This window comes from Scomber scombrus, chromosome 3 (genome assembly GCF_963691925.1).
Source record: "Scomber scombrus chromosome 3, fScoSco1.1, whole genome shotgun sequence".
Taxonomy (NCBI): domain Eukaryota; kingdom Metazoa; phylum Chordata; class Actinopteri; order Scombriformes; family Scombridae; genus Scomber; species Scomber scombrus.
Genome location: NC_084972.1, coordinates 24,702,104 through 24,726,913, shown reverse-complemented (window position 1 = coordinate 24,726,913; position 24,810 = coordinate 24,702,104). Strand labels below are relative to the sequence as shown.

Genomic DNA, 24,810 nt, shown 5'->3' with positions numbered 1-24,810 from the left:
TGTTTCTAGACAGTAGTGGAGTAAGAAAAGCATCTTTCAACAACAGAATATATTTGGAAACTTTTTTTAAATTTTTTTTTACAAGGCACAAGTGAGAACATGATACTGAACAATTAGTATAGTCCTCATACCTCGATTCTTACATAGGCAGTGACAATTTCATAAACATTTGGTCTCAGAAGATGTAGTAAAAAAAACAGTAAAACACAACTTAACAAGTCACAAATAGCTAAACAATGTGGTTAAAAAATAAATTCACACTAAATTGCAAAAGGGCAGATACCACTTCTGCTGTTTAAAACTTTAAAGCATGTTTCACTTCTGGTCTAGCGCAGGTGTTCACAGCAGATGCACCTGCTTTTAAGAGCTGATAAAACCACAGCTATAACATAATACAGTCACAGTTCCATGTATAACACCTGCTTGTGATGCTGTCCAAATGCTTTAAAAGTCAGATCAAACAGAGAGTAGTTTAGCTATTTTCTGCCCTGTGAGATGAAGTGTGAATTAACCTTTTTTAAAAATAAAACAAAACTCAAGTTCATCTGACCAATAAAACTGGGAGAGAACATTGAAACCAACATCTGCAGCTGAACTCACTAAATAAATCCCATCGTTTGTAAAATAAGACCATGTAAATCACCCACATCAACTGATTTCCATGTCACTTTAGCTTTGTACATGTCACCATTTGAGTCGTGTGTCGTACAGGTCAATGCGGGGCTCTCGAGAGCAGTTGTCAGTGTCTGCGTATTCGTCATCAGTCCACCGACACCAATCTGTGCGCACTCACACGTCATAGGATTGTCGGGAGACGAACGAAGCTCTCTTGAGACGCGATGGAAGAGCTGCAGGAGGCTCCCAGCTTCAGCCTCTGTGTCACCAGCTGCAGTGGTTCTGCACTCTGGATTTGGCAGCGGCACAGTGGCCGTTGGTGCCGTTTTCTCCTTTGGGAGTGTGAGAAGAGGTCTTGATGCTGTCTCCGGCCTTGTCGGGCTCTTCGTCCGAGCTGGTCTCAATGTCACTGCGGACGTCGTTGCACACCTGTGTGGAAATCAGCAGTGTTTAGAATTTTTATTAAGTTACCAAAGATTTAAAGTTGTTTTTCATGAAGGGTTTATGTTACTTTTCATCTGTGTGGTTGACCTTTGATGGCTGGTGAAATAGTGTATCTGGAGACAGTTCAATATGACAACTGCGTTCAGGAATTTCACATGACGGTGGGTCCAAAAAGCAGGCAGAAATAAATTAAATCTTAAATATACAGACATCATGTAACATGAAATCATAAAAGTTCACAGAGCATGCTCATGTTTACTGTTACTACCTGATATTTCACAGTTTGAACTAGAGTTATATAACTATATAGCTGTTTCTTTTAGACGGTTTAGATTGTTTTTAGTAAGTTTACGTATACAACTACACTGGTCGCTAACCTTTCTGATGTGTCTCTGAGTGTCCTATATTCTTTACTGAGTGTACTTTTACTGTGTAATGTATGAGAGTCACAAACTTAATTTGTGCTTGTAGATTTACAATAAAGATATCTAATTTAAACTAATAACCCAGCTGCTCTGTGATCACTTTATATCAAAGTGATGAGAAAAATATTTATTGCTGCCTAGATTCCATCTTTTTCACAAGAAATTCTATGGTTCATCTTTCCTGTGGGTAGAAACTTTCAAAACCTGTAACATGAATTTCACTTTGAAACTGTGACTTCTGGATTGGTGGAGACCGGAGACTTTTCTGTTGTGACTTTTAAGTTTTAAACTAATTACATGATTGTGTATTTTCCCACAAAAAATATTAGCGAGTGCAGCTTTAAGGTGAAACATGTAGTGAAACCCAACTATTTTGAAAACAAGTTTGTGATGTGAAGAGATTTTTTTTTTTTTAAAGAAAAAAAAGGTTAACGATGTGTTGCTATTCATGCAAATCACCATGGTGCATCATTACCACAGGGTGGTGGTGTGGGACAATTTCATGCTTCTGACTAATGAGAAACAGTTGGACATACCTGGCATTCATGACACCATTACCACATTACTCATCATTTATAACTCTCCTCTGACTGCTGTTTATATGAGTGGAGTTGAATCTGAGCGTTGATTTACTGCAAGTGCTGTCCAATTAAATCCAACAACGATACAATTACAGTAAATCTTTATAGGAGTGGAGAGGACAGATGAAAATAGGACGTGGGAAAGAAGAGAGACTTACAGCAAAAAACAGAGACTGTAAAGTTCAGACAGAGCAAGCAGAGAGAAGCGAAGAAAGAAGTGGAGGGCAAAGACAGACAGAAAGAGAGGATCTCCCTCTCTCATTCCAGAGGGAGAGGAAACAAACTGCGTCTGCAGAAAAAATGAGACAGAGAGTCAGAGATGGCTTGGAAAAAAATGTAGAAGCAGCAAATTCATCACCAGTAGCAGCTCTGATGTTATGTCATACATTTTATGAACTCCTATCTTCATAAAGAAAGATGCCTGGTTGAGACAGATTTATTTATACCACTTCTCTATAACATCTCTGCGAGTAAATATGTTGAGATCAGTATGTTTGGAAGTTTTTGTTAAGCTTCACTAACATAATCGCATTTTTAAAAAATACTTCTGAATTCTTAAACCTAGGTTTTGATGGGGTATGAGCTGCATTAACCATCATGAAATCCCACTGCGCAGTACTCAAAACCATTCTGAACTCAGAAGAGCAATAGTTCCAAGGTGGAGGTACTTTACCGGGAAACTGTAAAACTACAGTCCAGCTTTTGACAAATGTAGAGAAAACTATCAGGTGCTTATACCAACAAAGACTTAACATACCATGTTATTTATATATCCTAATAGCTAAAAAAACAGTATATTTTCCTTTGCTTATGCAGGAAAAAGTATTTCTCAGTAATCTCCCAGTCTGCATAGTGACCCACCTTGCCCCGCAGCATTGCTTTGACAGCTATACGGGCGATGAGGTAGGACCAGATGATATGCAGGACTTGGAGGACCAGCAGTAAGGAGTTGAAGAGCCACCAGGATGGGTATGGCCCGACTATAGCCCAGCTCTCAAACAGAGTGGAGTTCAGGATCCTGGAAAACAAGGAGGCACAGTCAGGTTTTCTCCGTTACATGTGAAGGCACACCATAATTTATCCCAGTGGGAGCAAAGGAGCTGTCGAGCTGCACTTGGATCCCACTATTACTCAGCGCTTTTCTAATGAGGCCCATCATGAAAGGACAGATTGTAATTCCCCTTTGGATGTCTATGGCAACGCAGACGAGTATCATAGATCCACTGAAACATTAGGTGAGTGGTTAGTGAGGTCATATCTTCCTTTAAATCCAGGTGAGTGACAGAAGGTAGTCAACAGGCCCACCTCCCCCAGCAGAGGTATGGATTTCAGTCCAGGTACCTGCGCCGGCAACATTAGCTTTATCACTCATTACACAAGACACTGAATATAGCTGGTCAGGTTACTTTGGACAATGATGGGTTCCCTATTGTCCGTCTAGAGGTTGAGCTTCAACATCCAGGTCTCTGTCAAGGAACAGTTGGTATCTGAACAGCTCCCTAAGTCTGAACATTAGCAAAGATCTCATTTCTCTCTGGGTGAGAACAATTATAATGGTGTCTGTTAGTTAAACCCTGAGGGCATTTTGGAAATTACCTTATCTGATTTACCAAACGGTCACAGTTACATCACATTTACAAAACTCTTGCGAGATTTGTACATGTTGAGCCTTCATTGTGGGCGTTGTTTGTCATTAAACAAATAATTATGTTGTATGATGCAACAATGTTGTGGTTAAAGCGTGGTTAGGTTTAGCTAAATGAAACAGTCAGAGTTAATCTATGATCATAGTTAATCTACGGTTACTATCATGACTACAACAGAGGCTGGTGGTTTCCATTCTTGTGTCAGATGAAACAAATTTAAAAGACTGTTGATTACAGCAATAATACATTACATGCACTGAAATTACAGTGATTTAAAGGGGATCTGTCTCGTTCATTTCTAGCTCTTTTTATTCTGGGACTCTACTAGAGTAACTTTGTGTGATTTTTAGTTTAAAAAAAATCTTCATTCATTGTATACTGGCTTTTTATGCAGCCCCTCAGTTCAGCCTCTGTCTGAAACAAGCAGTTTTAGCTCCTGTCTCTTTAAGGCCCTCCCCTCTCAATGAGCCCGCTCTGTTCTGATTGGTTAGTTTCAGGAAGCTGCATCACAGCCGACTTCTGGCCGTTCTGGAGGCAACGTAAACCAACCATGAAACAACACTTTTTCTCGTTCTTTAATTGGCATGTCACATCCATCTGTACATGTTTGAGTCCTAATGCGATGCAAAATATGTGGGTGAACAACAGACAACACATGGGAAAACCTTAGCAACCAAGGCTATGGAATGGTTGGCTGTTTACGTGAGGGTGCAATGATCTGATGTGAGCTTGTCGGCAAGGTAGAAGAAAAAAAACAAGGTGTTCGGAGCAGGTTGAAGCTCTGGCTTTAGACGTACAGGGAGCAATTTCTACATATGTTAACTACCATGACCATGATTCAACATCATAACAGTGTATAAAAAACAGAAAACCACAAAAAGCGTAATAGGTCTCCATTAAGAAATCATAGCACAGAAGGATTATGATGTCTTCAAACAGAAAACATCATAATCTACCTTCGAAACAAGGTGTTCGGAGCAGGTTGAAGCTCTGGCTTTAGACGTACAGGGAGCAATTTCTACATATGTTAATTTTGACCATGATTAATACAGATATTAAACATCATAACAGTGTATAAAAAACAGAAAACCACAAAACCATAATAGGTCTCCATTAAGAAATCAAAGCACAGAAGGATTATGATGTCTTCAAACAGAAAACATCTTAATCTACATTCAAAGCCAAAGCTCTAAAGCATTGCTTCTGATAAAACATAGATGTTTTTGCATGAATTTGAATGACTCAAATGTTAAATATTATGCAAGAGTGATAACAATGACTACTCTGATGATGCAGGTGTTACTACAGTACTCACCATACTGGAAATATAACAAGCCGTGTGATAAAGAACGCCACACTAAACACAATGAAGAGGAAGTCACACAAGCGCTGGTATTTGGCATAGTTGGCCAGCTTGGCTGCCTGTTGGAAAAGACAACGATACAAAAAAAACACTTTATGTCAAGTTCTGTGAAGTGAAGTTTTTACCCCAAACAGCAACCCTATCAAATTCCACCAAGTGATGTGAGACAAAAAGGCAACTGAGTAATATACTAAAAGGAAGCTGCTGTATGTAAAAGCTGTGGCTCCACAGTTATCAACAGCGTTCATATTTTCCCGTGATAGTTTTGCATTTTGTGTATAAACGTATTAGCAATAATTCCTCTTTGATGTCAAATATGCTTGAAAATGGCAAACCACTGCTCTGGTATTGAATAACATACACCTAGGAGCTGCTTTATAAGACAGACCTTCCCTTTATGTAGTCAGTGCAGCTTTAAATAAAATATTAAGTATGAGGACAGAATACAGAGGCTCAGTTACAGGTTCAGTGTATGTAATTACAATGGAAGAAATGTCAATAAGAATTATGATATGCTTACCAACATGGCCAGAAGCAAAGCACAGTAAAGCACTTACAGTAAGTAATTAGTGGCTTAAACACAATTCTCAGTGCATCTTCTCGTTAAAGAAATGTTGCAGTGTGTAGTTGCTTTGTAAGATGAGTGTGACTTAATTACTTCTGTGTAATTAACTGTATCTAACTGACCTCTAGCACGAAGTCAGAGGCGTCGTGCACACACATCACCAGGCTCCCAACTCGCACCATGTTGTTGACGTAAGAAAAGCTGATCAGGCCCACCGTAGCCAGGTGATGGATAAACATGATCAGGAAGTCCTGTAGTTTAAAAAAGAGAGAGAGAGGGCTGATTAGTATTAACACTGAGCGTATTAACTGTGTCACGAAGGAAACGCAACTGTGGAGCATTTAGCACTTCCCAAATTAAAATAATCAAATTAAAATGCATATTCCTTTCAAAATATAGTTAAATAGTGCTTTATAGTTAAATGAAGTAAAATATTGAACAAATGGTAGATCATTAAAACAGCAAAATAAAGTGATAATTAAGTACAAAAACAAATGCTTCTAGGTACAATGATGAAGTCAATAAAGAACACAATGCTAATAGACACAGAAAAACAGCCAATGGCAATTAGAAACATGAAAATAAGAATACAAAAGTCATGGTGAGCAGAGAACAAGAGCAAACAACAACAATGAATGATATAAAACATCAAGAACAATCAAAGAATGTAAAATACATTGTATATTTATATAAACATAGCAAGGAAAAAATAAAACGTCTATTTGATCCTAAGTTACAACTGTACTGTCCTACAGCTGACTTGAACAGACTGGGGGTAAAAATGTGTTTTAGTCAAGTAGAAATTTAAAAGAAGCAGAAAGAAGCCACGATAACAAAGACACATTCACTTTTTACTCTTAACAAAAGGGCTTGAAGAAGCCAAGACAGACGTGTGGACATGAACACTCGCATATCTATTCTAATATCAAACCAGTTCATGGTTTACAGGTAAAATAATGTTTAGAATCAGTTGGACACTAATGCATTATAATAGTACTGTCTCTACTATGTAGAGCTGCAACAGTTAGTTGTTCAAGAGATTATTAATTGGAAACTATTTTGATGATTAAATAATCTTCACAATTTAGAAGCTGGAGCTGTCCCATTTTTTTTGCAATTTATGCAAAAATATAAAATATATATGGAAATAAAAGATAAGACACGTCATAAGAGAAGTCATGAAACTCTAAATATGTCGGGATATACAACACACAGACAGACACACACTTCAAGAACAACATTTAGAGTGGTTATGCTCTTTGCAATGGAAGTAGTTTCCTCTCCACTAAATGTTTTAGTGCCATGTCTCCTTGGCAACCCATGTCCCCATTCATGACATTCACAGCTGTACTTTTACAAAGCCGTAACAGAAGGCTAATGCACAGACAAGGTGGGAGGGGCTTGGAATGAGTTGTATAAGTTCACTCCAGCATGAACAAATCTACGAGTATGTACAGAATTTCGTCACTGTTTTTTCTTAACAGACAAAATTCACTTTTTAAGAGGAAACGGAGAGTTGAAGCTGTTATTTTACTGACTCAACGGCGGCATTGGATTTGTGCGGACTGACTTAGACGGAGGGAAAAGATATAGGTGAAAGATGAACAGTTCACAGCAACCTCGGACAAACAAACATGCAGAGACTTAAGAGAAAAGCTGAAGACAGGAAACATTTGAATCTGACAGTTAATAAGTCATCTGGACTGACAGCAGTATACTGCACCATAGACAGACACACTGTCAACACATTGTCTGTCAACAACGTATGTGGTCATAAACATACTGTATATCCTCTTTAAAGTGAAAGGGGTCTGGTTGTTCTGCTTTTCCAACAGGCTTTCAACATGTACACATCTATACTGTCTACTACTATCTTAGACTTTACTTGTTTTAACATTAACATAACTAGTGCAGTGCCCGTGCAAAATCAGTTTTTGCGTGTGTTTTTACTACAAAGTCAGACATCCCAACTCTCCCGCATATTGATAGCGGCTCTTTGACGCCTGCAAATGAGATCCAATCTCCCAGAATCTGGAGCATGCAAGCAAGAGCGCGCGCTACAGGGTGACTGCGTGCGCGTGTGTGCGACTATTAATGCAGAGCGTGTGAGAGCAAAGCATCCTGATAGCTCTGTGCTGCCACTTATCGGAGCAATTTTTTTTTTAACATTCTTGCCAGAGTCCAGTCTAAGATCTCCTGACTCTAAATAATGGTTACAGTTCCACATGAAAGGACGCCAGCGTTGGTAACGCCACTGAAGTGCAACCCTTATCTTTACAGATCTCCCTGAAAGTCCTTCAAGTCTTCACTTCTGTCTCTTGTACTTACCGTACTTGGAAACACCTTTTCCAACTTTTACAATTACAGAGTTTTTTTCTTTGTTTAATCTGCAAATTTAGACCTTTGTGGTTTGGCATGCACTGAAAGTAATCACACACTGCTTCTACTTGAGGTGATAAAGGCTTGATGGAATTTCCTTCATGAATAAAGGTCTTAAGCTTGATAAACAAATGACTGAACAGGAGCCTCACTTGAACTTCATATCATGAAGAAAAAAAGTCAAATTAAACAGAATATAAGATCAGGCCATCTTTCTTTTTCCATCCAGCTGTCAAATTAAAACAAACAAGTCATCTGATGGCACTTTGATACATTTCCAGTATCATATCAGTTTGTCATATAAAACATGTAAAACATTAAGAGGCAAGTGTCTTTGTTACTAACTCCAGCTCTAACACTCTGCTGCTCTGTGGAATTTCTATAATTCTAACAGAGTTAGGCCTGCTCCGTCCTGCCATCACATGACAGTGGGTGCCCTCAGGCTGAAAATACAAGGCGCTCACAGACCGAGCAACAGCAGCAGCACAAGCAGCAGCAGCACAAGCAGCAGCAGCAGAAACAGCAGCAGTGTCCCGCCCCCCCCCCCCCCCCCCCCCCCCCCCCTCACAGGAAAAACAAAAACATGTGACCTTCCAAAATTAACACAACTGTAAGAGCATGTAACAAAGCAGCCTAGGTCAGATTTAATCTAAATGAAATGTGAGACCATGTGAATTTATTTGAAATACTTTGCATCAAATGTGCTATCCACACACACAGAGAAACTACACACACACACACACACACACACACACACACACACACACACACACACACACACACACACACACACACACACACACACACACACACACACACACACACACACACACACACACACACACAATCTGTGCCACTGCCAAATGAGGAACAATGGTCGTATTAAAAAATGCTTAACAGGGCGTGGTATCTGTGGTGCATCCAGTGTGGTCTAACCCAGGAGAGACAGTGTTTTTCATCTCACCTTCCTTTTAATGTCGGTGAACTGGGAGAACATAAGTGACCAGTAGAAGGCCAGTTCTGACACATAGTAGTGGTAAAGCGCCGGTGTCAGGACCTACAGAGATACAAAGAGAGAGAGAGAGATTCAATGGGTCACTTTGAAGGAGTTGTGAAGGATTTTAGTGTTTAGTAGTTGTAGTTGTAGTTAATATCAAACATGTGCAACAATGTTAACGATCAAATCATTACAACAGACATCCTGGAACAGTGAGTCATGATGCCCGAGGTTACTTATGCAATAAGTCATGAGAAGTCCTGATTTATAGTGAACTGTACTATGCACAACAATGTGTTTTAAGCTGGATTCAGTCTACAAAAGAGCAGTTAGAGGTTCAGTTTGACCATGATGACTGATTTGTGAAACTTTTGCCATGAGTTTACAAAAAAAGTATAAAGAAAAAAGGAGGCAGGACAATCTGATCCATAGCTTTTGGCATGTGAGAGTTTATGATTTAATCTATGTTCTCCCAAGTGAGCAAAAGAGCAGATGAAACATTTATAACTATAGGAAACATACTTGAAATGTAATGCTTTAATTTGGACAAACTAGATATGAATGGAAATGTAACCAAGTAGACCTGCGTGTAACTGAAAAATCTGCAATATACAGTCATTACATGTGTCATGCCAAGTCCTCAAAGTAGATTAGGATCTCAAAAGTCTCACCCTGTGCTCTCAGCTTTAAATGTTGTGTCATTCAACTGAAAGTTAAGAGATTACTGCATTTACAAAACAGCTGCAATGGTTGATCCTGAATACATGAAGTGATAATAATACTACATATAGTAGTAGTTGCTCGTGGTTGCCTAGCAACATGTGAGTACCTATTTAGTTTGCCGCTCCGAGGTGAGGATCAAAGCTGTCTTTTCTTACAATATAAAATAAATACCAGTATATGCTACCGATATATTCTCTATATGATATGTGGGAATACAAGGAAATCTATGTGATATTAACACTAATCAGACTGTTAATGACACATGATATAATGTTATAATATTACAGGAAAAAGGCAATGAGATAAAAGCGACTCAACTCTTATATAAATAAGAGTATAAATTAATACAATGCAATAAATGTTGAGTTTTGGAGGCCGTTGGTTTAACTGTGAGGTCATATCTGGGGCTGTAGTTAGTGTTGTGTTGGATTGAATGATAGATTATATAGAAAGATCAGGGGTGCATCATACCTGATAGGGATAACCGTACCAGCAATGCCGTGTATCCCACATCCAAGGAGACTAAAACATTTTTTACAAAAACACACATTAGCTATGCAAACAAGCGCTCCTGCTATCATAGTATCTACCATCTGTGAGAGAACAATGCTAACAGAATGTTTCTCCCCATTTATTACTGTTTCCAGACTTGGATGTGTGTGTGTGCTCACCTGCCAGACAAACTGGAACCCATAAGTAAATATGCACAAATAAAATGTAAACCTCCACCTAGAAGTAAACGAAAATAAATTACCATCCAGAATGTATGACAGATGTAAGAGAGAAACAATTCATTAAGATCAAACAAACGCACATCTGCTGGAATTCATAAGCACATTTATTTAGCACTAGCCGTCGGCAAAACACGTCTCACCTCACATTAATCTGATCTTTATTCTAAATTTAACTCTAAATCCAAGTCCTAGCATGCACTTAAAGAAGTGAGGATGAGCCAATATGTCCTCTGCTGATGCTCGGACATACACACAGAGTATCGCACCACACACACACACACACATGCAGAAAACACAGCCAGTGTAAGCTCAAGCGTGCAGAGATGTCAAAGGTGAACACAACAGGCGTCAACCTACATGCTCTCACAGAACTTGGTGTGTGTACTGGGTTTATCTTGGTTCCTGCGGTGTCTGAACCAGCGCTGGACCTTTCGCACCTCCCAGTCCAGCTGCTTGGACAGGCCATCCAGATGGCGCGAGTCTGGATTCTGCGAGGAGACAGTCCAAACTTTTAGTAATGATTCACTGTTACTGGCTTTAATCTGTAAGATAAGATAATGGACACATCGAGCGTGTAAAAAGGCACCAATAAATAAATCATACTCTGAACATCTGTACTAATAAGTTTCAGTGAGATGCAGCTGTGATAGAAGTGAGACATTTTCTGCAAATGTTAAGACCGGGACAGAAATGTGCTCCGCATAATTGTTTCGTCAGCTCCTTCAGTGGAATTTCACTCCCCCAAACAAAATCCATGTGACTTTATGTTGTTTTTTTCCCATCTTTTTGCCAGCAACAATGATTTGATTTATTAACAAGCAGTCAATCAGTTTCCACCGCTCCTCTCAAATCACATGTGAGCTACCCCCGACCCCTTTGTTTTCTGTCTGCTGCAGTTTATCCAGAGAGGGAATTCAAAAAATGCAAATTTAGTATCAGGAAAAAAGCTCCCACTAAAGCGCTGCATTTCATCAGACAGACAGGTATTGTTATTGGTCTTGTAGCGTGCATGATGTAGTTCTGGGAAATATTTGTATTTTATTCATGAATATATTACATGTATTCACGTTTTAAAGGCAGCTGATTGTGGAAGGAACATTTGCAATTTGAACTGGCAACAGATTTGAAAAGATTAAACTAAATATAAAATGTCAGCCTCATCATGGTCTTCAAAGGAACACGGTTTATTAACTTTCTAAGGGACCTTGAGGCATAAATGACTTGGCAGGCCCCGACAGAATTAACCCTGTTTCGCGTTTTTTCTAGGAATATGAATCCTGTGAGCACCAAACTGAAAAATTAAGGTGTTACAAGTAGATTTAACACGAGGACCTGCAAGAAAGGGACAAAAGATCAGGTATAAACGCAGGATTTCTATCTTACAGATAAATCTTTCGGTTCATCTACTGGACAGTTGTATTAGAGACTGACCTCAAAGAAACCAAGATCACAAAACCGTCGACAGCACAATTGTCCAAGTATCGACCCCGTTGGATTGTTTGGACTGATCACGATACAGAACATTAACGCTTCTTAATGGTGAAAAAAGAAATTGCCCAAAAAAGGAGAGCAAACCTTTGTGATGGATGTAAACACTTTCTCCAGCACTGCATTGGGCTGAGCTCTTCGTCCAACACCTGGCTGAATGTGGAGGCTCCGGGCACAGGCGCTGGCAATAAATCTGCGTCAGAGGTGAAGAAGTCGGAGATGAAGGGTCAATTTATAGCTCTCACAGGATCTGTTTGTTCAGTGGTTAAAACAGCGTTCAATCTGTGATCAGATAGTAACTCTGACCAGCTTTCTATGGCACATTCAAAATTCTAAAATGCTGCTTTTGATTGTTTATGTCAAAATTCAGCAATGTGAAAACATTTTAAAGGATGGTTAATATTGTTTGACATAAGACAATGTGAGTGTACTCCATCTGGGACAAAGTACATTAGAGCTCTGTAACATCACACTACCAATGAGAAATTTGAAGCCTGATAGTTTCAGAAAAGTACAGGCCATTCTGTTGAGAAAAGCTTTGGTCTGGATTGGTTGTTTAAAAATTGATTTATGTAATAAATTAAAAAAAGAATCAATAAATACATTTCTCCTTTTCTGTCTGCCCAGAGCGCCCGTGAGAGACAGAGAGTGTGGTTAATGTGTTTGCATTAGCTTTACAAGCTAAATGGCAAAAACTTCCTGAAGGGGAGCATCAGAGAGTCCCCAGTGATTCTGGGAGGCCTTAGTCATTATGGGAACATCATGACCTTGTGTGGCCTCTGCTTGTGGTTCTGATCTGGATTATGACTAAACTGTCACATTCAGCTGGGAGAGAAGCTTTGTTTTTTCAGCATAAACACTCATCGCTCCAAGTTTAGGAAAAGCTGAAGCTGTGCTGTGACTTACAGGTAAGATAGATGTTTCATAGTTTCATGTGCTGATCATTTGTTACTGCCTCATACACAAAGAATGACTTATTAGCTGTTATAAGCTATTTGTCTTTTGCTGTGAATTATTCTGTGTACGCTTGATATGTATTAAGCCATGAGAAACTTTATATATTCAGACAGGTTTTAGGTCTCAAATGTGGTAATAGCCTGTGAGATGCAGGGGTAGGAGAGGCAGGGTTTAGGTCTCAAGTTCATGCCTGGAGGCTGAAACAATGCATCTCTGTGCACAGTAATACACTGACCTTCAACAAAGTACTAAGTCACAGAGAAGCAAAACAAGAGAATTAATGAGCAGAAATTAAATTAATTTTGATATCATGTAGAGGGTTGTGTAAACAATGTCTTCTTGCATGTTGGCTTGAGACGTTTTTTTTATGGTCCTGTAAGCTGCAGCTCGGTTTTGTCTGACTGCTTCCCAGATGGCTAGACATCTCTGTACACATGACACCCAGGCTGTAGTTAATGCTTTCATATTGCTGCCGGTGAGGTTAAATACTCTTTTGTTTAGCAGAACAAAAAAGCACACTCAATCATTTACAAAAGTACACAGAAACACATTCCTGTGGTCTTTACCTATGATATCTACATTTGTGAAACTCAACATGCCATTCCCAAAAACCTCCTTTTATCATCAAAAAATGTGGAGCTCCATTGAATCAGACACAGCAGCGATATCAGGTTTGTAACCACCATCATTTTGCTATCAGCTTCCTCTGGTTCGGGTTTGGTGCTGCTACAATAAAATAAAGCTCATTTGGAGAAAAAGTAGTTCTGAGTCCAAGAGGTCAGTGTCGGATTTGTTTCTGTAAAGCAGCTTTGGCACGTTGTTGATTGAGAGCAATAACACTTCATCTATATACAAGACAATAAACTTAATAAACACATAAAATCCTGTACTTTCTAATAGTTTCAATGACTATTATCATACTTCAAAATTTACACAAAACAAAAAAATGGTATTCTTTTACTTTTGTTACCTATAAAGAAGCATTAAATAATACTGCACCACTGAACTGATAACAGTTTAATGCAATCAAACTGTATGAAGATAGGGTGTAAAGTACATTCCTCTGGAAATCACCACAATTCCCTAAAATTCAGACAATTTTCTGGAAATTCCCCAACTTGCTCTGTTACATATGCAATAATAAAACTCTACCAGGCTACACTGGAGGTTGTAGTTTGCGGTGACAAACCTCTAATTATAATGGGAATGCAAAAAATGTTAAATCCTTCTAGTGTCTAGAGAGTAAAGAAAGTACTCCAGAAAGTGAAGCGTATACTAGCTCAGGGCGATCTGCAGATTAATCAAATTTTGTCAACGTGGTATCAAAAAAGAGCGATAAGATACCCATTAAAACTTCACAGCAGTGACGTCAATGACACAAGATTGAATAGCAGCAAATCCTAATGTTTGAGAATCTGGAACCGAAGAATGATTTGTTTTTTTCAATTTATGCTTGAAAAATGACTGAAACGATTAATCAATTATCAAAATAGTTGCCAATTATTTCTCTGTTTTGACAAATCGATTAATCGTTTCAACTCTTGACTTGTGTGAAGGACCTTTGAAACAAGTGAATCATTGAGAAAAAACAGCCTGTTACGATTTTAAAATGACAGTATTGCTGCATGTTGTCACACTGCACTCTACAGCTGAAGTCATTTTCTGTCTAAAGCCTAAAATAAACATATATGTGCAGTCTCCACCTATTACTGGATCTATTTAAATGCCAGTTTTGCCATGAATTCATCCTTAAACATCTTTTAACGTTGACATTCATCCCATGTCAACAGTTTTGCCGAGCAGACCTTGCATTACTAACTTATAAGCTGCCTGCATGAGGATACAAGTGAAAACTCTGCTTTTAACTCCTCGTCGTACATAATGTGATTTTCTAATTTCGTGAGATTGAATCACAGACAGGTTGATCATGCTCGGCACAAGTGTTTAACACGACTATCTCACGCTGTCGATGTGTTGGGGATTTCCCGTCACAAGCTTCTAAAAATATATCAGTTTAATAAACTTAATGGGATTTCCTTGACGCATGAAATTCTCAGTCAACTAATAGTCACAGGATTTCTTCAACTATCAATTAAACTGATGTAAATGAAAACAACTGCAGAAGACCGTAGTCATGAAAATGTATCTTCAAAAATCTGCTCTTTTTGTTTTTTTGTTTTTTTTTACTTTTGTGAATACTGTTACTGATGTGACTATCATATTCCAGTATTGATTCATAGCTAACTTTCTATAAAAATGACTCCCATAAAACAATTGGTTGACTGGTCGGTCGCTCTAAATGACAGCAATAGGGAACAATGACAAATCTAATCAAATGATTTTATGCATCCTCCATGACTACAAACCTAATCGGTCTGAGTCGTATTAGCTTTTCACCTCGTATCCTGACACAATCAGGTATTGGTTCCGACATACTAAACCAGCACTGAACCATAGCAAAATCCTCTGTACGATAAAACCTCCATTGTGTCAAAGGTGTGCAAGGAGAGAGGGCCTGATCGTGGGAAACTGAGACCAGCCTCCATTATGTTCCATTATGAGCAAAGTAGGAGGGAAAAAAACAACCTGAAAACAAGTTTAAACTTTTTTTCCCCCCAAGTTCTCAGCTCTTGAAACATCTTGATAACGACGTATGTTTTTGAAAAACACAAAGCGTTGCCCCCTTTTGTTCGATAAAAAAAAGGTCACACTTCTTATCTTCCATGTTCTGCATTGTCTCCGAGAACCAGCTTTACCTCTCATCACTCAACTCTCCTTCACCTCAAGAAAGAAATGACAAGTATGTAGATCAAACAGGCCGGGTTGTATAACTTTTACTCATCCTAACTAGCAGGTCTATGAGATGTACACTAGACGAGCTTAGAAGACTAAATATAACCCTGCAGGTGATATCTTTTCAAAAGGACTCCTAATTGTTTTTTAAAGTGGCATTTGATGAGCAGTTTCACTTCACAAACTGGATTAATGCTATTCTGAATATAAATTAGCCCAAATCTGTGGTGAGCGTGTCATCTGTGTGACACTGAGGTGCGAACGGACAAAACAAAGCACAGAAGCTCAACTGGATTAAGCCGTGTCATGCACCATGATGTTATACATTGCTCAAGGTAATCCACTTCACAATCTTCTATTTAAGTGCATCATGAGCATAAAACACTTAAACAAGCAAAGGCAGCATGCAGGGATCAATGTTTGGCACTCAGATCACCTAAAAGCAGCTTGGAAGTCTGATTGAAGCTCAATTGACTGAGAGGTAAGGCTCTGAGTGCCTGCATTAGCTCTCTTACAATCTCTCTCTATTAAACCCAGTCACATGGGCTAGCCGAGCGATGAGATGCTGCGGCACAGATACAGACAACTTGCTTGTCTCGTGAGAGCAGGCTTTTCAAATTTACAACAAACAGGAGCGTGAATTGACCAAAAATAGCCCACGCAAGCCTGAGCCTGCAGTGCTAACCGGGGAGGGATGTAATCTATTTATGTCAAACGTCACAACATCCCTGTTCCTCCTCAGAACCAAGACAACTCCAACATACACAAAGCCCGTTACCAAGAGACAGGTTCAGTGTGGTCCGCGTACATGGACGCTCGTCGCCCTGATGGCTGTGAAGGGAAAGGACAGCGAGCTACACACAACCTCGACACCGGGAGAAGTCCCAGAGGCTAAGCTGACGCACAGGCACGGCTCTATTCATAGCACAGCGCTGGATGTAATTGCAGCCTTCATTTGTGTTTTTGAAAACAGAACTGACAGTTTAGTGGAAGAACTGTAACTTTAGGAAGAGACAATGCCAAAATAAACAGAACTATGAACAAGGAGGATGTTTTAATGCATCATATCAACACCTTTGTTCACAGTGTGTACCCTCACTTCCTTAAAGGCTTTTGACAAACAGAAATGCTGCTTATGAGGAAAGTGGGTAGCAACAGATAACAAGGTCCACTTTTGCTACTCATAATTTCATACAAATTTCAATTGTCTTTAAGGAAATGCCAGGATTGTACAAGCTGGACCCTATTTCCCCTTCAATTTGTGTCTAATGGGGACAACAGTTTTTAAAATAATTGTATCTCCACTAAAGCTACGACTGCAGGAAGGTGGAAACAAGTGAGAGTTGGAGAGAGAGGCGGGCATAGCATAGTTTAGTGTTATATAAAAGATTTCCAAAGTCATGGCTGAATATTTAGCTGATTATTTAACCGTCTGCCTGCAACAACTCAATTCTCACACGATATCAGAATGAGACTTCTCCTCGTGTGAAAGTTGGTAAGACAGAATAAGAAACAAACCGGATCAAGAGAAAGGTAAAAAAAAGTTTTAATTTCTCTGTATGATCCTTTGCATAATGTTGTCACACACTTATAATAACAATCTGAGCCTGTCAGTGGCAAAAAGAAACACTATTAGTGGACGTACATTGATGGCTGTAATTGACCCAAAGGATTACAATGCAGCTCGTGTCAAGGCTCCCGGCTGAAGCGTTCTCACTCAATATTGGACCAGTTTCAAAGATTGTTGTCTCCATTAGTCATTTAGACACAAAATGACGGGAAAATAGGGTCCAGGTAAAAAAAAATCCTGCAGTTTCCCTTTAACACTGCTCAACCCATGACAGGGCTTAGAGGGGCCTACGCCTACAAACAGCCTGGCTGCTCCCATCTACAAAGTCACTGCCAGCAGCAAAGCAATGATTAGGATCAAACAAGAAGAAACTGGTCTAGAAGAAGAAGGGGTGGGAGGGGGGATTGGATTTAAGACAGCCGTCACATTGAGCAATGACAGGAACTGGTGCAACAGGTAGAAGATAAATCCTGCACTGAACTTGGAAAAAAAAAAAATAGGGAAAACAATCCTGCCCAAGAACAGAGGCAAATATTTGTGAGGGCAGCGGCTGTAAAAATGTTACACATTTAAAAGCTACATTCAGAAAAGTCATCATGTTTGTTAAATTCTAGCATCTGTAGCTGCATTCAACACCATCGGTCATCATATTTTACTGAGTTGACTCACTAGTCATGTCGGTGGCTCATCTCACTGAAAGGCATTTTCCTGTTGAACTGGGCAGCTTCATCTCTTCCTCTATTAAACCTTGCGGTGTACCTCAGAGGTGGATTCTTGGCCCTAGTCCTTTCTCAATGTACATGCCTTTCCTTTTCTCCCATAATTAGTAGGCACAATGTTTCATGTTTCTCAATTGTTTGGTTTAAAAAAAAAAGTTGAAATAGCAAAAAAAGGACTGCTAGAATTTTCCTGAGTCAAAGGTGACATCTTCACTTGTCTTGTTTTGTCCAACCAACAGTCCAAAACACAAAGATATTCAGTTTATTATCATGTATGACAAAGAAAAGCATTAAATCATCATGTTTTAAAAGCCGAACAACTCTGGTACAATTAAATTAAACTACTGTATACTACTATATAAACTACTTTTTTTTTTTTTTTTTTAAACTTTGGCTTAAAAAATTACTAATGACTAATCGTTGCAGCTCTAGATTATAAACAATGCTATCTTTCTGTTAACTAAATCTTGTAGTTTAGGTGACCTAATGACTGCTGTGAAGACAATAAATAATGTATTGTTACTTTCTCCAGCTAAATGAGGAAAAAGGCCATAATTATATATGCCTCACCCAACCAGCTAGAGAGAAATGAAAGCTTAACTGGAGTTCATGCCAACCAATACTGGGCCATCTGCCAGAAATTTGTGAGTTATCTTTCAATCAGGTCTGACCTTTGAGAACCAAGTACAAGAGATTAGATCAGATTTGATTTTTCCAGATAAAATACATCTCTAAAATCAAACCTTTTCTTATTACAAGAAACTTGTTTGTGCCTTTATTTCATCCGTCTATAGTACTGTAACTCTCTATGTTCTGCACTCAATAGAAAGAACACTAAATGACTACAATTTGTCCAAAATGCAGCTGCTAGTCTCTAAACTGGAACCACAAGAAGAGACCACATTACCCCAACACTAGCCTCACTTCATTAGCTTGCCATTGCTTCCACAATAAAGTAATTTAAAGCATTATAAGAATGAACTCAAAGCTACATCTCTGACCTGCCAAACACGTGTGTACAAGGGTATACATGTAGGTTCAGCAGATAAAACTCCTCACAGTTCCTAAGTCTAGACATGCAGCTCAAGGTGACTGTACAATAGCTCTTCTGGCACATAAACTGTCAAATGCATTACTATTAAAATATGAACAGCTCATTTTGTATTTCTAGCACCTTTTAAAACTTTTCCTTTTAAAACTAACATGCCGAATTGTATCTTCTGTTGAGTATTATATTTGTACTTTATAACTTAATTACTACTGTAATTTATCTGATTTTACTGTATTATTTTATTGCTGTCTCTCATAACCTTTGTAGAATGGCAGGTATATTATTTATTATTATTATTATTATTTTTGGAGGTTTTTATATCACTAGTACAGTGCCTGTTAGAAATGTGCATGTTCGCTGATTGCTTGGCGTCCGCTCGTTACTTCAATGCATAGTAAATTTAATACAGATGATGTGAGGTATGAATGAGTATACAGTATATATACACCAACGACATGAAAGAATCTAACATTCTACTATACACAGATGTTATAAATACTTAGTACAGTAAAGAAATGTTCTTTTCTCATTACAAAAAGAAAGAAAGAACTGAACTCATCTTTAGAGCATGTTACCACATACTATAGTTTTCCAAGATAACAGTTATGATACTCACACTACACTTGGTGTGAAACGACTATAATCAGCCAGTGAAATCAAAACCAGTTTGTGGCAGGATGTGAGAGAGAAAACACCCACATCAAACCTCAATCTCATGAGTGAGTGAATATGTGAATGCCTGACAGTTACTGCGAGTGTGTGAGCACAGCAGGTGATATTAAGTTTGCTGTGTGTATATATCAAAATGCACAGCCAGTGTTTGAGTTCAGCGGAAAGAAATAAAGGAAGGGAGGCTATGGTGTGATGTTTTATTTTCTTCTTCTGATGAATAAATGAATCGAGTCAGACAGTGACAGAGACACCTCTGATAACATCACCTGGTGTCTCCTTGAGGACAGTGGAGTCGGTGTCTCAGTGCTGTGTCCTTCTTAGCCAACGCCTCAGCAATTCTCCTTAAAACCCTCCAATATCTGATCACTCCTTATTTACTGCCACTTGACCGTGTCTGAATTAAACGGGCTAAGTTTTATGCTGTGCTTGGAGCTGGCCCTGAAGGTGTTAAAGTGAAGAAGCCGAGCCTGTGTAACAAAACACCTAATCCAGCTGCATACATAATTCAGATTTACAGGATTATTCAGGTCAATTTCTCCAACTAACAATGTTAAGAAGAGCCAGAGTTCAGACAGACTGTTATGCTTCTGTGCACATCAACAGAGGTGTAGTAACAGATGTATCTTTCTGTTTGTGGTCAGACAACAATAGAAAGCTTTCTGATTAAAGGTCACACAAGGCTACATAGCTAAAAGTAACTCCTGGACTCCTAGTTTAATGTGACCCTTGACCAAACAACTTTTTACAGACAGGAAATACTCATCCACCATGAAACACCGTGACATGTCAATGGTAACACACACCTTGTGTGACACGACGCTATACTGAAACACAGAATTAACAGTTGCGAGTGCAGACTCATACTGGAAGTGAAAATACATTACACAGAAAATTGTGTATTCATTGCAGGAAATACTGTCAGAAATTAGGAATGAACTTATGCTTATAACTATTTAGATAATCAATTGTTTTAAATACTTTTTAAAAAATACTAAAATGATCTGGTTCCAGCTTCTTAAATGTGAATACAGACTTCCATCACATGTTATGATCTAACCTGGAAGCTGGAAACAGATTCAATTTACAGAAAAGGACAAAACCTCCATCAACACATTAAACAAACAAAAAAATCAATCATCACCAGTAAAACCACTGCATCAGGTCATTTTGTACACTAGTCACTGTGTACAACGTTGAGGTTTTCCAATAGGAGTCTTTCTGCCAATCAAATGAGAAAACTTGTATCAGAGCCTTTTCTTTACTGCTCGCTGTCCTTGAGCTGAACCTCATGGGTTTGTCAAATTTTAACCACCATCACCTCTTGCCTACCCGGACCAACAGGCTAAACTTCACAGCGAGAAATATGTTTTTAAGGAGCAATTGTGGGATCTTGTGAGGGAATAACATTTATTGGTGGGACCGCCACACCTCCACCTGTCTGCAACTCAAGCTGACCCACCGACCATCACCTAGAGTACTTTACAAAAGTTTTAGACACTTTAGGTGTTAATCCAACACGCAGTACAATCATAGAGGTGTCTGATCACCACAAATTCTATCTGCAGTATGACAATGACCCCAAACATACAGCCAGAGTCGTGAGAAACTAAAAGTGTGGTCACGACAAGTAAAAACTATAAATGGCATAATTCTTGAAAGCATCTTCACTTTACTTTTTGTACCTAAAGCATTTGCACAGTACTGCACATGTACCATAAAATTGCCTAACCCTGCTTCTTCTTATTATGGTAGTGAGCTTGGACATGCCTTATCTTTATTTGAGGAAGAGGGTCAGACTGCAGTAAGATAACTTGACAACATTAACTACGAAACAATAGTCAAATGAATGACGAAAACACATTGCTCCGACTTGCCAAAGCTAAATGCCTTCAGGACATCTTCATTTGGTTGTGTAGCCAAGGCCTGCAGCTGGCTGCCATCCAAGTGTGTACCAAGCAAGGGTGTGTGTGTGTGTGTGTGTGTGTGTGATTTTTTGATACCATATAATCACATGTGCAAACTGAAAGAGGTTTTCCTCACTGTAATAACTCCTCCAGTTCATACTGCCTGTGAAAAGAAGTTCCCCTTCAAGCGTGCTTTCAAAGTTAGTAAAGGGGACCAAAATCCACAGTGAGTTCACACACTCATTTTGTGCAGAAATGCATTTAAAAGTTTATCTGAAGCTTAAATTAGCAGGAGGGCAGCAGCTGCTCACAGACAGACCAGAAATCATTTCATATTTCATCGTGTAGCTCTTCTCTTCTGTTCCTGCAGTTATCAGATGGTAAAATCTTTTTTTTTTTAATGTTAAATTGTATAACCAGAGTTGTTCCTGAACCTGGCTGAACGCAGCTCTGGTCCACTGTGGACGGGTCCTGTCAGCTGAACCTGTCCACTGAGGAGAGGCTCCACCAGGTTGAGCAGGATCAGTTTTACGTGGACAGATTCAGCTGACAGACAGGACAGACAGTTTCGGCAGAGCTCCGGTTACACCGCTATTTAATATTTTTAAACAAGATTTTACCTGCTGATAAATGCAGGAAGAGATAGCCAAAGAGTTGAGGAGCTGCAGGGCGAGATGCGAGGAGGATTTCTGTTGTTTTTGAGGTTGCCACAGCTCTACCTCCCACTGACAGTCTCAGACTGAGAGATTTCCTCAAGCAGGCCAACGATGGTGTAGGTACTGTTAACTCCTGAGGCTGTAACTGTCTGTCTCAATCAGCATAAAATGAGTATTGGGCTGGGTGAGGTTGGCATTATCATTCTACCATTTACATAACTTTCATGAGAATGGTTAACTCTACATTAGCATTGGTCCCACCTTTTCAGGCCTGCTTTTATACAGCAGATGACAGGTTGACGACAGGTTGAATTTCCATACCAAGAAATGCTGATTTTTATAAATTTGGTGTCAATGCTGATAATAACACCAGCATTGATGTGTTTCATCACAGCACAGCCATTTAATTCACCTTACAGCTCAAAAAACACGTTTTACTGTGCAGTACCTCTTTAATATAAACTGGGGCACCTGACAGACTTGAAAAACTGTGAATTTGTCCTTTAACATTTTCACAGGATTGGATGGGCAGCCTGCTGATGAGTGAGAGACTCAGAGCAGCAGGATGTTGGCAGGGCAACCATGCACGCATCAGTGGAGGACAGCTTAAGACACACTGCACGCTGCTTACCAACCATGTGTGGAGTACCACAAATAATGGTAGTTTATAACAATGATGCATTCACTTGAAATTAACCTGCAGGATATCTGATTATCTCTGAATTGTCTTTACACTTGTGGAAGTAATAAGGAATTTTTAAAAAACCCACTGATACTAAGGAAGTGGTTTGAAAAGAGGAAAGTGTTTTAAAGATACTGATGTTCCTCCCACACAACAACAAGCAGCCTCATCATCATCGTTCTGCTGCTGCTGTGAGGAGGAAAAGGAAGACAAAAAACGTCATTTAAAAGTAACAATGGGAATTTCCCCTCATTTACGAGAAAGCATACCCGACATGAGCAGCAAATACGAACCTCTCAAAGAATATCCTGACGACGAAAATCACCAACGCCAGCGGCAAGGCATTAAACAAGTGTCCAGCTTTGGGGTACTCCACCCCGGGAGCTGGGTCTGCCAAATCCGCCCAGGTTACATTGTGTGGCAACCAGAAGCGCTCGTTCCAAAACCAGGCTGAGAGAGCAGCCATGTTCCCGCTGTGTCTGTCCCCGGTCGGTCAACACCAATCCCTTCTTATTATCCGAAAGTAACTGAGTAACTGTGTGATGACTTACCAGCCTCAACTTTACCGCACGGGCGTCGCTTAGCAATACACCAACTACACTTCCGGTGGAGATTTTCAAAATAATAATCGTCACCGTTTCATTGTTTTTTGGTAGTAAGTAAATGCGATCATGAACAACTGTTTGTATTGTATTTTGTCTTAAAGATTTAAATAAAGTTTGTAAAAAGAAAAAAAGCGATGATGAGGGGTGAACTCTTGCGATATTTGAGTTAAGGCTAGGTTAAATGTGCGGCGTGTAAAATGTTGTGGTATTTAGAAGAACGGACTTTTCTGAATGCAATATAATATTTATAAGTATGTTTTAATTAGTGTATAATCACTAGGACTGGTATTGTTTAAAAAATTACGATACCAGCAACAATCCAAATACCCTTAAAGTGATACTACTGATACCAACTGAATACTTCATTCAATACCCATTACACATTTTGTGCTTTTATCCAGTGTAACAGGCGTGTAGTAAAGCCACACTCATAGCGTTGGTGGAATCTCGGTTACTGAACTGCTAAGCGCGCTAACTCAAATACGCCGCTACTTCACCACCACAGACGGGTTGTAGTTGCTGTAGCAGTGGGCCAATTACATCTTGCATTAAATCGAAGAACGCTTGCGTTGATTGGCTGCGAGCAAGTCCATACAAATAGTCATATTTTCTAGCTCTGGTTGCAAAAAGGATCGATTGCAGGTATTGTTTGACGAGAGACGTTTCGATACTACTTGGTATCGATTTATTTCGGTTAAAGGTATCGAATACTGATACCCAGCACTAATAATCACCTGAAAATAAGAATCGTCGCGTTTTTGGTACCTTAGAATGAGCCTTTGTAGCTACATAGGGAGCGGGTCCTCTTCCACAGAGGCCACCATGTTGCACCGCCATGTTTCTACAACAGACCACAATAGACAAATCAAACACTGGCTTGAGAGAGGGGCTTTTGGGTTTGTTTGTTTGTTTTGGGGGTTTTTTCGAGTTTTGCGACCATCTTAGGTCAGGGGAGGATTTAGGAGTTGACAAGATCTGGGGTTAAGCCCAGAGCACCCAGAGCCAGGGCAAACTTTTTTTTTTACATGCACAGAATTTAATTTTATTACATTGTATGATGACTGCAAACATTACAAGTAATATTAGTTATTTATTTTGGGGTTTGTTTGTTTTGTTTTTTAAAACAATGCAAATAGAAATAAGTAAATAAATAACAAGGAATTAGAAAAAAAAACAAAACCAAAAAATATTACATATATATTATATTTGATATTAATCATTACATTTTTAATTGCATTTCA

General features: G+C 39.1%; 1 protein-coding gene across 1 annotated transcript; it reads right to left on the bottom strand.

Moving 5' to 3' along the window:
* Nucleotides 1-48: 48 nt before the first annotated feature.
* Nucleotides 49-23,430, bottom strand: cers5 (ceramide synthase 5). Its single transcript, XM_062415758.1, has 10 exons — nt 23,258-23,430; nt 12,048-12,153; nt 10,830-10,960; nt 10,410-10,467; nt 10,210-10,260; nt 8,983-9,075; nt 5,762-5,890; nt 5,027-5,133; nt 2,927-3,083; nt 49-1,044 (listed from the first exon to the last, which is right to left on the bottom strand). The coding sequence occupies exons 1-10, from the start codon at nt 23,428-23,430 to the stop codon at nt 880-882; spliced, it is 1,170 nt and encodes a 389-aa protein (XP_062271742.1). The 3' UTR covers nt 49-879.
* Between the last annotated feature and the right edge of the window lie 1,380 nt (nt 23,431-24,810).

What these genes read in the sequence shown, in the direction of transcription:
- cers5 (XM_062415758.1), bottom strand. Translation starts at nt 23,430, where the DNA reads ATGGCTGCTCTCTCAGCCTGGTTTTGGAACGAGCGCTTCTGGTTGCCA. An exon ending in GTCAGGATATTCTTTGAGAG is followed by an intron (nt 12,154 to 23,257) that starts GTTCGTATTTGC and finishes CCTCTGACGCAG; the next exon opens with ATTTATTGCCAGCGCCTGTG. An exon ending in CCTCTGACTTCGTGCTAGAG is followed by an intron (nt 5,134 to 5,761) that starts GTCAGTTAGATA and finishes CTTTTCCAACAG; the next exon opens with GCAGCCAAGCTGGCCAACTA.